At 40.1% G+C, this 13,505-nt stretch overlaps 1 protein-coding gene across 1 annotated transcript in view; it reads right to left on the reverse strand.

Moving 5' to 3' along the window:
- Window positions 1-3,464: 3,464 nt before the first annotated feature.
- Window positions 3,465-13,505, reverse strand: part of CCDC172 (coiled-coil domain containing 172) — a 28,690-nt gene continuing 18,649 nt past the window's right edge. Inside the window, 1 exon segment of the mRNA XM_065553632.1 lies at window positions 3,465-3,920. Within this exon segment, the coding sequence (XP_065409704.1) occupies window positions 3,815-3,920 (106 nt within the window). The 3' untranslated portion in view covers window positions 3,465-3,814.

A 13,505-nucleotide genomic window follows, 5' to 3' on the forward strand; every position in this document is an offset into this window, starting at 1 on the left:
TTTTGTTTATTCCATTGTCATCTGATGGAAATGGGGATAGTAAATGTCTTTTAACTGCATAATCCTACAGTCGTTTCTAAGGGAAAACACCCTGAAGTGTTTTGTCTGACTAAAGGCTGTAGAATAGTTGTCTATATCTCTAATTGTTTTTAGCTGAACTAACAGCAAAATTATTTTTCATGTTAGACCTCGCTGTCAAACTAGGAAATCCTCACTCCAGCTTTTCTTTAGTTAGCCTTGGCACGAAAGGCCTGACCATGTTCTCCTCAGGTTCATGTAGACAAAAAATCCAACTTTTGCTAATATTTTTAATTGGATAATATTGCTCATATCACTCATTTGAATTTTATACACACACTATTAAAATACTGTTTATATTTAACATCTATTACATGTATACTTTATATGTTTGGGTGGAATAGCTACCCATAAATAATACCATTGGAAAAGAGACACAAAGAAGACTTGTAAATGAACAATTTAAACACATGTATAACGGAGATTGAATATTAATAACAGGTTTTCACCAGATTAGGAGTCAAATCCTAGTCAGTTGAGTCTCATGGCTAGGACAATTAATGTCAATGACATTATCTGAATAAACAAGGCAGGAAAATCCTAATCCCAGTACAGAGAAGGCCCAGATTTATGTAATTTTCACTCTCTTCCAATCCCATAGCATGTAAATTACACCAGTTTAGCCATCTTGAGGTTCTCTGACATAACTTGTATCTCCTTATACACCACCTCGGAATTTGACTCAGTTCAGCAAAGATATGAGCACTTGTGTAACTTTAAGTAGGCAACTAGTATTATGGAAGTCACTGGGACTACTGATATGCTTAAAGTTAAGCTTATGCTTAAGTGCTGTGCTGAATCAAGGCCTAAAGGAACTCCCATGAAAAAACACTTTAATATTAATTATGAAGTCAACTGTCATCATCAACTTTAACAGCAATAGTTATTGGTAATGGTAATAATTCCTACTTTATATGACTAGGTGGTTTTAGAGTATGCTTTGGGACCAACTTTTCAATCCATACATGGACAAAACTGCTATTAAAGCCAATGAGAATTTGTTGGATTTTTGAACTGCAGAATTAGCTCCTTACAGGGATAAACTCTCTCCCTCCATCTCAGATACAAGGGGGTGGTCAGTTTCCAAAAACTGTAAAAAAATATGCATTGTGGAGCTTTGATACAGTATTTCACTGGGAACAAATAGATCCACACCCCCTTCCATCCCCCCCACCTTCCTCCACACCTGTGGAGTACCCTGGGCAATGGACCTGCAGCCCTGAGGCTGAAGTGGCAATCATGGATCATACAGAATTGAGCGGGGGAGGATTCCTTAAATCTAAACCCCAAGGAAATCCTCATCAAATAGCCCAGTTACTTGTACTATGCACTGAGAATAGGATTTAGTCTGTAATGTTAACTGATGAGAATTAAGATAGTGGGTTTTTTTTGTGAGTGGGGGTGTAATTAGAAAACATGTATTAACTAGCAGAGTGGCTTTGTGGTTGCTGCCACTCCATAGAAGTTATTCTGGACTTTGACTTTTGTACTTCTGGGTTATGGTCTGCTTTATGAAGCTTGCACAATTGAGCTTTTAAGGTATAAATAACCATATGGCATGGAAATATCTCCTGCTGGCAGCATAGGTGACTGTCTCAGAGGAGACCCATGCTATTACCTTTCCTAGTAAGAAGATTATGATGAAAGTGGATACACAGGGAAAATGGTACACTCAGAATGGAGTTAGTTATAGACTCTATTGTATCTGTACTGGCTTGTGTGCCATATTCAGAGATGGTAAAGGAACAGCCTAGGCAGGGATGCCTGTTGAATATGGGAATGGGATCACTGCCAAACAGCAAAAATATTATTTTTGAAGTAACCAAATGCCCACATTAATAAACAGCAAAAGGAGAAGTTACAAAATCTACTGAGAAACAGAATCTTTGTTTTCCCAACAAGAAGTATGAAGGATGATAGCTTAATAACAAAGGCTTACTAAAATGTGTGTAGTTAAAGTACTGCAAAGACTGATTTCTGTGACATTTAAATCAGTCTTCTGTATATTATTTATTTGCCTGAAGACTTTTGTGATTCTTTTTTGCAGAAATTAAGATACATGCATGTTAATTTGAAATACATGAAACAAATCCTCATTGTGAGACTATTCTTTATAAAGAACTTAAAAGGGCAATGACATGGTCACAATCTCCACCATATGTCAGCTGACTTGGGCTAGTATGTGGCCAGGAGTATTCACCACTCTCTTTAAAGAGGTATGTTAGATATTGTTGCTGTGTGTACTCCTTCACAGGAGTCAAAAACAACGTGCCTGTCTTGAGTACATTACCTTTGGGAACTGTTGTCTTTGCACAGCTCCTGCTCCCTTTTCCCCAACACATGAGTATATCTACACTGCAATTAAACACCTGTGGCTGTCCTGTGTCAACTGGCTTGGGCTACGGGGTCCCAGAAGGATGCCCCCTAATGGGGTCCCAGAGTCCAGGCTCCAACCCAAGCCTAACATATACATTGTAATTAAACAGCTCTGTAGCCCAAGCCGAAGTCAGCTGACACGGGACAGCCAGGGATATTTAACTTCAGTGTTGACATACCCACAATGGCTTAATGCCAAAATCTAGCCCTTGAATTTTAAGAAGACTGAATTTCTTTGTACTTATACTGTTTTTACAATAAATGTTAAACATATGTAATGTATCAGTATACCAAATGAAATGTATTTTGTTTACACATCACATACAGCATCCTGTACATAGTGACGTATGTAACGTTCCCAAACCACCTCAATCAGCTTTAAGATCAGTATAGCTACATTGCTATATTTAAAGTTGAGCATTTCCATTAGGCATCTCATTTGGGGAGTTTAATCTCACTCTGTGTATTTATATAGCCCCTGTCCTCATAGTATATGAGCATCTCCCAGCATTATTATTCCCGGCCTTGCTTGAGAGTGTACATTTTAGATGTGTTTTAGACCTCTGAGAAATCAAAGAAGTAGAAGTTTGCATTTTGCAAAACTTGGTTTTACTTGCTCGTGATAAAGTTAATGAATGAGGTTCAAGGTTATCATCCCTCCTAATAAAGGGTTATGCAATAAATTACTCTGCCACAAACATTTTAACTGTTCATTGAAACCAATGTACATAAATCCAAATAAGCCATATCCTGTCACTGGTGCCACATTTTTTTTTCCTAGTGGGAGTTGTATCATCAAACAGTAGCTAGATCAGAGACTCCAAAACATCAACAGAAACCCTTCACTCCTGAAAATGAGACCCTTAAAGTGTTTACCTGCAATGTGTTTGTCCCCTCCTTTTTAAAAACTAATATTAAGAGCAGCAAAATTCATAAATTCACAAGTGTTGAATAAATAAAGCTAATGTGACACAAACTAACAGTTATGAAAATTGAAGAAAAGGTTGCAGAAAATATGCAGTCTTCTCTAGTCAGTTTCCATAAAGAACCCTATGAGTTTACAACATTCAATAAATACGTGAGAGTTGTACTCCCCTGTGCCCCAATTGCTACATATCTATTTCAATAAAGGTTGCTCTCTAGGATCAATGTAGCTCCTACTGCAAGATCTGCATTCAAGTGGTTCAGCATTCAAGAGGCTAATATTAATGGTGGCCCTACAACTGAATCCCTGCATCTTTTGCTGAAAATTTCTCAGTCTTAACAGGTAATGTTTTTCTGATTTTCCCTTTTCAGTGAAGAATGGGGCTCTAGGCAGTTTGCAAATGGTGGGCCTAAAATTAATGGAAATTAGGAGCGCTCAATAAAAAGAGCATACCATCTGCAGAAATTCAATTTCTGTTTGAAGAGCTTCACAAACATTCTCCAAGTCATCTTCTTTGTAAATTTCCAGTTCTTTTTTAATCCTATTTCAATTAAAAAAAAAGTCATATCCAAGGCTAGTCAATTGAATTATTGTTTCATTCAAATTTGGTCCAAGCCTGCAATCTGATCATCGTGAGCAGACCCTGATATCCTACCTGCACAGATCTGATTGCATGATCAAGAGCTAGATTTGCAGTTATGACATACCTGTATGTTCAACATCACATAACTCCTTGAGATTATCCATCACTGGCAGTTGTGGTAGTGACAAGGAGAACTTTAGAAAATGACAATCTCTGGGTTTGAAGAAAATATATCTGGAATAAGTGCTGTAACAGACAAATGTGAATTATAGGGCTATAATTCTATTGCTGGGTTGTGGTGATATCATAAACTATGAGAGGATTATAACCTCATAATTCAAAATTTGCCTTTCTTTTAATACATGGATTTGAATCATTGATCCAGGCCCTCCACAGGCTCCCACTACTGTTGCCTCCATAGTTATCGCTGCTGGCTTTCCATTGCTGTTATGTTTGTTCCACGCTGTTGCTGTCCTCTCCTTTGCAATACCAATAGCCTATGTCGGGGGTTCTCAAACTTCTCCACGGAGTGGATCAATTTCAATAGAGTGATTCTCTGATTATACCTCCCCTCCTGTTCACCGTGCTGTGCCCCATTTCTCCTTCCATTCAATGTCACATGACAGCCCTATGGCAACTGCAGCAAGTGCTTACCTGGAAAAATAGTAGTATTAAAAGTATCTTTAATTTTTAAAAGTGTTTGTAGCTAAATTGGCATATGCATTAGCAGCTGGAAATAAGGAGGTGCCAGCACCTTGTGACCAGCCACCTCACTGTGTGGACCACCAGAAAGTGCTCTGCAAGCCAACAATGGTTCAGAGTCTGGGAACCTTCGTGTTAAATCTTTCTTAAACTGAAGGGCCCGAGGTCTTCACATTGAGTTTCCAGGAGGGATGTTATGGACAATTGTCTAATTGTCACTCGGCACCAAGCTCAAAAAGCAGCCCCTACAAACACAGAACCTGAGACTGAGTTAACTTCTGGCACGGAAGCAGTTAATACAGCAGCTTCTTGTCAACAAAATTCTGAATTGTGGCAGATCCTGAGGAAATGTCCCCTCCAAATGTTACTGGAGACTGGATAGAGCCATTGAGAGTGATTGACTTACCCAATACTGTCTCCAGAGTGGCCTCAGAGGCCATGACCAGAACAACAGATGCCCTGTTCGTCAGATAACTAGAGTCTGTGCAACTCTCACAGAAGCAAAGAGAGCTATTCACAAATGAATAATCCTCTCTAAAGGGGGCGGGTTCCCATGGGGAATATTAAAGCTTAGGAAACAAGCAAGCAATTAGTGCTGTCAAAGGTACCAGTCAAAATTACTGTGCATCACCCATTATATTTATTTAGCTAGACATTTAATGGACCAAGAGAAAAGCTAACCCCAAACTTTTAGTGGCCTGAAGTATATCAAGCAGTAAAATTATACGGTGAGCCCTGTCATGGGTGCTAACAGGTAGAGAAACAGAAGAGAACTGCAAAGTTAGCTTAAGTCCATTTCCTATAACAGAAGAACAATTTCAAAGGGTCACGCTGGATATTTTGGGCCTGCTATATAGGCAGACAAAAAGGGAAGAGGTATATCCTGGTGCTAGTGAAATATGCCAGCCGTTCCCTTACAGCAGTAGCCCTGCGCACTGCTGATGTTGAGAGAGAAACTGACAACCTTTAAGTATTTCATATATTGGGTGTTAGAGGATACTAGTGAGTTAGCCTAGTATGTATATATAGATGACATTTCTTTAGTCAGCCTAACATGGGCAGAGCATCTCTTCCACATGGGGCAGTGATGCTTCTCATAAAAATGGCTTTGCTAACCATGAAAGAAAAAGTGTAACCTTGATTTGATAGAATTAGCTTATTCGGGACACAGAGTTAGAATGGATTTCATTTAGAACTAGGGGTCACCAAATGAAATTAATAGGCAGCACGTTTAAAACAAATACAAGAAAGTTCTTCTTCACGCAGCGCACAGTCAACTTGTGGAACTCCTTACCTGAGGAGGTTGTGAAGGCTAGGACTATAACAGCGTTTAAAAGAGAACTGGATAAATTCATCGTGGTTAAGTCCATTAATGGCTATTAGCCAGGATGGGTAAGGAATGGTGTCCCTAGCCTCTGTTTGTCAGAGGATGGAGATGGATGGCAGGCGAGAGATCACTTGATCATTGCCTGTTAGGTCCACTCCCTCTGGAGCACCTGGCATTGGCCACTGTCGGTAGACAGGATACTGAGCTAGATGGACCTTTGGTCTGACCCGGTACGGCCGTTCTTATGTTCTTATATTCTTATGGATGTATTTAATAACAGAGACTGACGTTTGTTTCATTTTTTCCCCATTAAGGTACCAAAAAAGGCAAACGGCAGAAAGGGATAAATTAGAGCTTGTATATGATGCGTGAGGTCTCTGTGTTGAGAGAAGGATTACAGAAACTTACAGAAGCATTTATTTGGAAACCAAATGCATACATACATGTGTTCTGACAAAAAAAGGAAGATTTTAAAGACGGTCTACAGTGTGGTCCACCAACTTTTTAGTACTGCAGTTCCCTTACAAATATTTTAAAATTTGGTGGCTCCCCATACCAAATGCCTTTTTTTTTAACTGACACAGGATACTAGAATCAAAATGAACTCTAGAGTTTGGATGGTTTTTGTGACTTTAACTATATATAGTTTGTTTAATTATATAATCTGATCTAATCTGGGTTTTTAAAACTATAATTTGAAACTATAGGGTTTTCGGGGGGGGGGGGGTGTTGATGTCTTTAGACAGAGCCTAAAATTTTAGTGAAAAGACTGGGCCTGTTCTGAACTGTATGGTTGCGCAATGTTTAGTTGAATCTCTGATAGTGCTGGATATTAGTTGTTTTCCAAGTTTAAATGATTTCTGTGTTTAATTTTCCTGGAACCAATTGCTGAAAACACAGACACACAGAAATAACTAAAACTAAATGGAAGCAGTACCTTCATAGCTTCATCACTGAGTTCTTTGTACTCTCCCCTAACAGAAATCCAGAATTCCTGATTTGTCATATTTGAAAATTTGGTGACAGTTTTTAGCATGTGATCACTTGACAATTCTAAGTGATTTTCTTGAGCTGAGATACGTAAGGTTGAAATTGAGTCAGCTGTTTTTAAGAATGTCTTTCAAATGCTGTCAATCTGGAGATTCATGTTCAAGTTCAGAAAAATATTCATCAAAGTGGGAATACAATCCAGACAAATGAGTGAAAATTGGGTTGTTAATTCCATTTTGATGACTTTCACTTTGTTCTTTTTAAAAGTCTGATAATATTGGAAACATCTTGGTAACTCCCTTTTCAATGTGGCATCTTCAAAGACAAACTTTTTTCATTAATCCCCTGATTTTCTCTTTCATATCTAGTATGTTTGCGTTCCAGCCTTGAAGTGATTGATATGTCCACTGATTAACCTAATGTAGTAAAGAAGTCCACTTACATATGTAATCTGCAAGGTCTGTTTTCCCCAAGGAGGAAAATTCTGATTTCATCACACAATTCAAAACCACCTGCCTTTGCTATGAAACAAAACTTGCATGTGGTCAGTGCCCGTTTGTTCACATAACATACTAAAAGAGTGTATGATCACCAAGGATCCTAGTTTTCTGTGATTTTAAAAAGTTCTCCTATAAGAAACATAAAAATCCACGTTTTTCTGTGATTAAAATTAAATGTTGAATTGCAGTTTCCCTAGCCACAATATATATATAGGTATTAGTTGAACACAATGTTATTGATACAGTAGAACTGTTTGTCCGAGCCTCCATTATCTGGCTCTCCATATTAACCAAACTCGGGCTAACAGCGGAGCCCCGGGATGGCAGGGCTCCCACCATCAGCCCCAGGGTGTTTAATATGGAGAGCCGGATATTGGAGACTCGGCTAAATGGGGTACTACTGTATATGTTTTTATTTTTTCACAAAATGTAAAAACTAAAGTTTCCCTGTAAAAATGCAAATTCCATGTTTTTCCATGGTAGATGGATGTCTAGGATCCCTGGTGATCACTGCCCAGGATTTTATAAAATTAACACTTTTAATAACAATGTTAAGAGCCTTATATACTTCAGGTTGCAAATTCTTCAATGCCAAAGCTTGGTGATGAATCATACAGAGTGTCCAAATTGATGCTGGTGTCACTTTCTTTAATCGTGCTGCAACGTCTCTGTTCTTTCCAGTCATGGCTGCAGCCCCCTCGCCACACAGCCCAGTTAAGACCTTCATCCACTATGAATTTATCAAGGATCTTGAGTATTTTCTCAGTTGTTGTTTGAGTTGGGCTTTTTTGCAAAATAAAAATCGAACTATTGTATCTGCTGTGACAAATTTCATATAACGCAGGAGCTGAACTATGTTGGCTATGTCTGTGGATTCATCAAGCTTCGGTGTAAAGCATCGTATTATCTACTTTTCTTCCTTTTTCAGTTTAAATTTATTAAAGTCATCATCATCTTCAGCCAAACATTTGCTACATGTAGGCTTAACACTCAATAAAAATCATTCCATTATAAAGATAAGATGCACTTGAATTATAGAACCATAGGGTTAGAAAGGACCGCAAAGGTCATCTAGTCTAACCGCCTCCCAAAATGCAGGATTTGGTGTGTCTAAACCATCCAAGACAGATGGCTATCCAGCCTCCTTTGAAAATCTCCAGTGAATAAACTTCCACAACCTCCTGAGGAAGTCTGTTCCTTTGTCCTACTGCTCTTACAGTTAGGAAGTTTTTCCTGAGATTTAATCTAAATTTGCTGTGCTGTAGATTGAACCCATTGCCTCTTGTCCTGCCCTTTATGGCAAGAGACAACTTTTCTCAATCTATTTTATGGGAGTTTTTCAAGTATCTGAAGACCACTATCTTATCCCACCAAGTCTCCTCTTTTCCAAACTAAACATACCCAGTTCCTTCAGCCTTTGCTAATATGGCTTGCATTCCATCTCTTTGATCATCTTTGCTGCTCGCCTCTGGATCCTTTCCAGTTTTTCTTCATCCTTTCTACATATATTGGTGACCAGAGCTGAGGCCTAACCAGCAGCGAGTAGAGTGATACTATCACCTCCGGTAACTTGCATATTATGCCTCTGTTAATGCAACTTAAACTTGCATTTGCTTTTTTTGCAACAGCATCCCACTACTGACTCATGTGAGGTTGTTATCCACCACAACTCCCAGATCCTTCTCAGCAGTGCTGCTACCAAGCTGGTTATCCACCATTCTGGTTTTGTGCCTTTGTTTTTCCTTCCCTATGTGTAGCACTTTACATTTGTCTTTGTTGAATTTCATTTTGTTGTCTATAGCCCAGTTTATCAAGATCCCTCTGAATTTTAGCTCTATTCTCCAAAGTATTAGCAACCCCCTCTAGTTTTATGTCATCTGCAAACTTGATCAGTATGCTCTCTCTACCTGCCAGGTCACTAATAAAGATGTTAAACAACACCGGACCCAGAACAGATCCCTGTAGAACCCCATTTGAGACCTTCCTCCAATCTGACATAATTCCAGTAATAGTTACTCTTTGTTTGCGGTTGTTTAACCAATTATGTATTCATTTAATGGTAGTTCCACCGAGCCTGCATTTCTCCAGCTTACTTATCAGAATGTCATGTGGGACTCTGTCAAAAGCCTTGCTGAAGTCCACTGCATTTCCCCCTATCCACCAAATCAGTTAGCCTGTCAAAGAAGGAAATCAACCTGGTTTGGCATGATTTGTTCTTGGTAAATTCATGCTGACTGCTAGTGATCCATGCTGGCTGCTGCTTCATCTTCCACATATTCGCACATTGCATGTTTTATACATTGCTCAGTAACTTCCCAGATATTGAAGTCAGACTGATTGGTCTGTAGTTCCCCAGGTCCTCTTTTATCCCTCTTTTAAAGATGGGGCATTACATTAGCCCTTCTCCAGTTTTCTAGGACCTATCTAGGTCTATCATCCATGAGTTTGTAAATATTATTGCCAATGGCTCTGAGATTTCTTCAGCTAATTCCTTCAGTACCCTCGGTGAATAGCATCCTGCCCCACTGATTTGAATTCATTCAGATTGGTCAGAAGATCTCTTTACTTATCTCAATCTGCATCCCTTCCTCTTTGTCTATGGTAACTTCACTTGTCATCCGGTCACGTGTTATTTTTTGTGAGAAGACTGAAGCAAAGTAGGCCTTGAGCAGCTATGCCTTCCTATCATCTTCCGTTAACAGCTCACCTTCTTCATTGAGTAGTGGACCCACACTGTGCTTGGTCTTTCTTTTTTGCCTGGCATATTTTAAGAACCCCTTCTTGTTGTCTCTAACATTTCTTGCCAGCTGTGACTCATTCTTTGCCTTGGCTTTCCTGATTTTGTCCCTATGTGCTCATACTATTCCCATGTATACTTCCTTGGTGACTTGCCCCTCCTTCCTTCCATTTCCTGTATGTATCCCTTTTGGTACTATGTTCCCCATACTTCTTGTATTTATATATAGGCATTGAAGATATTTTGCAGACTGCCTTCTTGCTTTTCTTTTTGTCTTTTTAATGCAGTTGTGATTTCTAGTCCCTTGTCCAGAAATTAGCCCCTTCCCCTGTTCTTTGCCTAGATCCACATCCGACAGATTTTTGTCACCATCCCCCATAGGACCTAGTTTAAAGCTCTCCTTATCAGGTTAGCCAGACAAATCCAAAGATGCTCTTCCCAGTATTTGATAGATGGAGCCCATCCCAGCACGATAATCCTCTTTCCTGGAACATCAGCTTGTTGTCAAAGCCCTCTTGCCGACACCACCTGCATAGCCAAGTATTTACTTCCACGATTCGACTATCCCTGCCCAGGCCCCTCCCTTTAATAGGGAGGAGGAACGAGAACACAACTTGCACTCCAAATTCTTTTATCCTTCTTCCCAGAGCCCACATAGTCTGCAGTGATCTGCTCCCGGTCATTCTTGGCAGTATTGTTGGTGCCCATTTACATAAGCAGGAAGGGGTAGAGGTCCCAGTGCTTGATGAGTCTTGGCAGACTTTCAGTCACATCCTGAATTCTAGCTTCAGGCAAGCAGCACACTTCTCCGGATTCCCAGTCTGGATGGCAGATGGACAGGGCCGGCTCTAGGCACCAGCGTCCCATGTGCTTGGGGCGGCACTTTTAAAGGGACGGCATTCCGGCCCTTTGGGGCAGCACTTTTCAAGGGGCAGCACTCCGGCACCCCCCCCCCCTTTTTTTTTTTTGCTTCGGCGGCACCACTCCGGCTTTTTTTTTTTTTGCTTGGGGCGGCAAAAAACCTGGAGCTGGCCCTGCAGATGGATGACTCTGTCCTCCTTAGGAAGAAGTTCCTGACCGCTACCACCCTTCTCCTCCTCTTGGGAGTTGGTTGGGTTCTCCCTCAGCCCTCTTCCACTATCTGGTAGTGCTGGTGCTGCTGCTGGCACTGGAAGTCTCTTTGCCTACCACTCCAGCAAGAGGCCTTCAGCAGAGACTTCCTGCTGAACGCTTCCCTCAGGAGGAAGTCTCTCTGCTGAAGGCCTCCTGAAGGAGCGGAGGGCACAGAAGCTCCCAGTCTCAGTGGGAGCAGCAGCATAAGCTGCAGAACCATAGATAAGGTACAGGAAATTTTTAAACTCAGTTTAATAGTCTCTTAATTAGAAAATAAAATGGGCATATCTCCTATTCCTCCCCTCCCCTCATAAACACTCATGGCTCCCCCGTGAATCCTTCAAAGCTCCTTTCAAGAGCCAAGGCTCATAGTTTGGGAGGCACTGCTCTAAGAGTAATATGCACTGCACTGTAATAAAGTGAATGTATAGCTCACAGATCCTTTAGAAGGGAGAAGTGGTACACTTAAAGATCTAAGCCTCAGATTCTGATCTTGATTACATTGATTTAAATCAGAGTATCTTCATTGTCTTTGCTCCTAATTTATTACTTTCTGTATTTTCCTCTGTTAGCTTGATATTAAAAGCCTAATTTGTTTAAGAAAAACAAAATCATAGTTTATTTAATATGGGAATAGGCAGACACTGATTGCTTTCAAAGTGAACACTGCTGTTCTTGTCTTCTGGAGTCAGGTGAAATTGATGTGTCTGATAGTCTGGTTGCGGGTCATGAGCTATGATACCATACAAATGATACCATGGCCGTGATTCATGTGGGGAGTCCCAACTCACTTTGTGGCACCAGTACTGAGGGTAAAATAACTGAGACTCAAGCAATAATCTCACTCATATTTGCTTATCTGCCTCTCGGAGCTATTCTGAGAATTAACTAATTGCTATCTGTGAAGTGCTTTGAAACTGTCAAGTGCTAATTAAATAATTATTTATGCTTTTTATTTTAAAAGTTTTAGAAAAACTTTGAAATAGTCAGGTGGAGACATTTACATTTCTCAGCGTTTGGGGGACAGTGGTAAGTCATTCTCATTCAAACGGAGAGGTTAATTTTACATTAATCAATTGATTCTACTTTCAAGTCTTCCTTCTTTCTTCTTTAGAAACTAAGTAATTACAGTATGTGCCAGGAATATTATACTCACAAAACAGGAGATGTCTGTTAGGTTATAGGCTACACAATCAATGCTGTGGAGACGCCTGAGTTAGTGAATAAATGATGAAGTTTCACCAGAAAGAATGCAGAGACAATGGAAATATTCAAAATAATGCTTAACCTGGAAGTAGATTTAGCTTTCTCATTTTAGTAATCAGATCAGAAGGACCTTCATACCAATCTTTTCACTGTCAAATTAGATGGGCAAATCTATGGAAATATATTATCCTGACATAATTCTCAGTCACTTTTAGAAATGGAATAAGGCGTACTTCTCACCAGAACAAGGCATAATAGGACATTTCCCCCTCCCCCAGCATAATGACAACAGTTCTTTAAAAACAAAGAAAAGAAAATACAAAGTTGGGCCACAAGATTCTTGCTCCAATAATGTGGATGAGTATTCAGATAATTATTAGGTTAACCACTTACTTTCCAAATAAGCCAATATTTATATAAAGCTCTATTATCCCTCTTCACTTATGGCTTCTTTACTCACCTGAATTTGTGTAAGCGCAACACAAAACAATTCAGTTGTTTTATTTTATGCTGACAATCATCAAAAAGCCATCACCAACTCAGTCCCACTGAGCGCCTGATTCTGCAGGCTTTTACTCACATTGAGTGGTACCTTACTGAGGATCCAATCTACTGCCCCACTGGAGTAAATGTGAGTTGGATCAGGCCCTAAGAGTATGTCTACACACTACTGCCAGGAGTGAGCCTCCCAGCCCAGGTAGACAAATTAATGGTAGTGGGGCTTGCGCTAGCAAACTAAAAATAGCAGTGTGGACACTGCAGGTTGGGCTGCAGCTTGGGCTTTCATGTTCACCTGTACCCCTAGGCTTCAGAGCCCAAGATACAATGTTTACACTGCTAGCTCAAGGCTGTCTACCCGAGCTTGGAGGCTCGCACCCAGCTGCAGTGTAGAGATACCCTAAGTGACTAACCTCACTGACCTCAGCAAGGCTACTCAAGATGAGTAAGGCTGGCAGAATTGAGTCCTA

The sequence above is a fragment of the Chrysemys picta genome, chromosome 7, assembly GCF_011386835.1.
Source record: "Chrysemys picta bellii isolate R12L10 chromosome 7, ASM1138683v2, whole genome shotgun sequence".
Taxonomy (NCBI): Eukaryota; Metazoa; Chordata; order Testudines; family Emydidae; genus Chrysemys; species Chrysemys picta.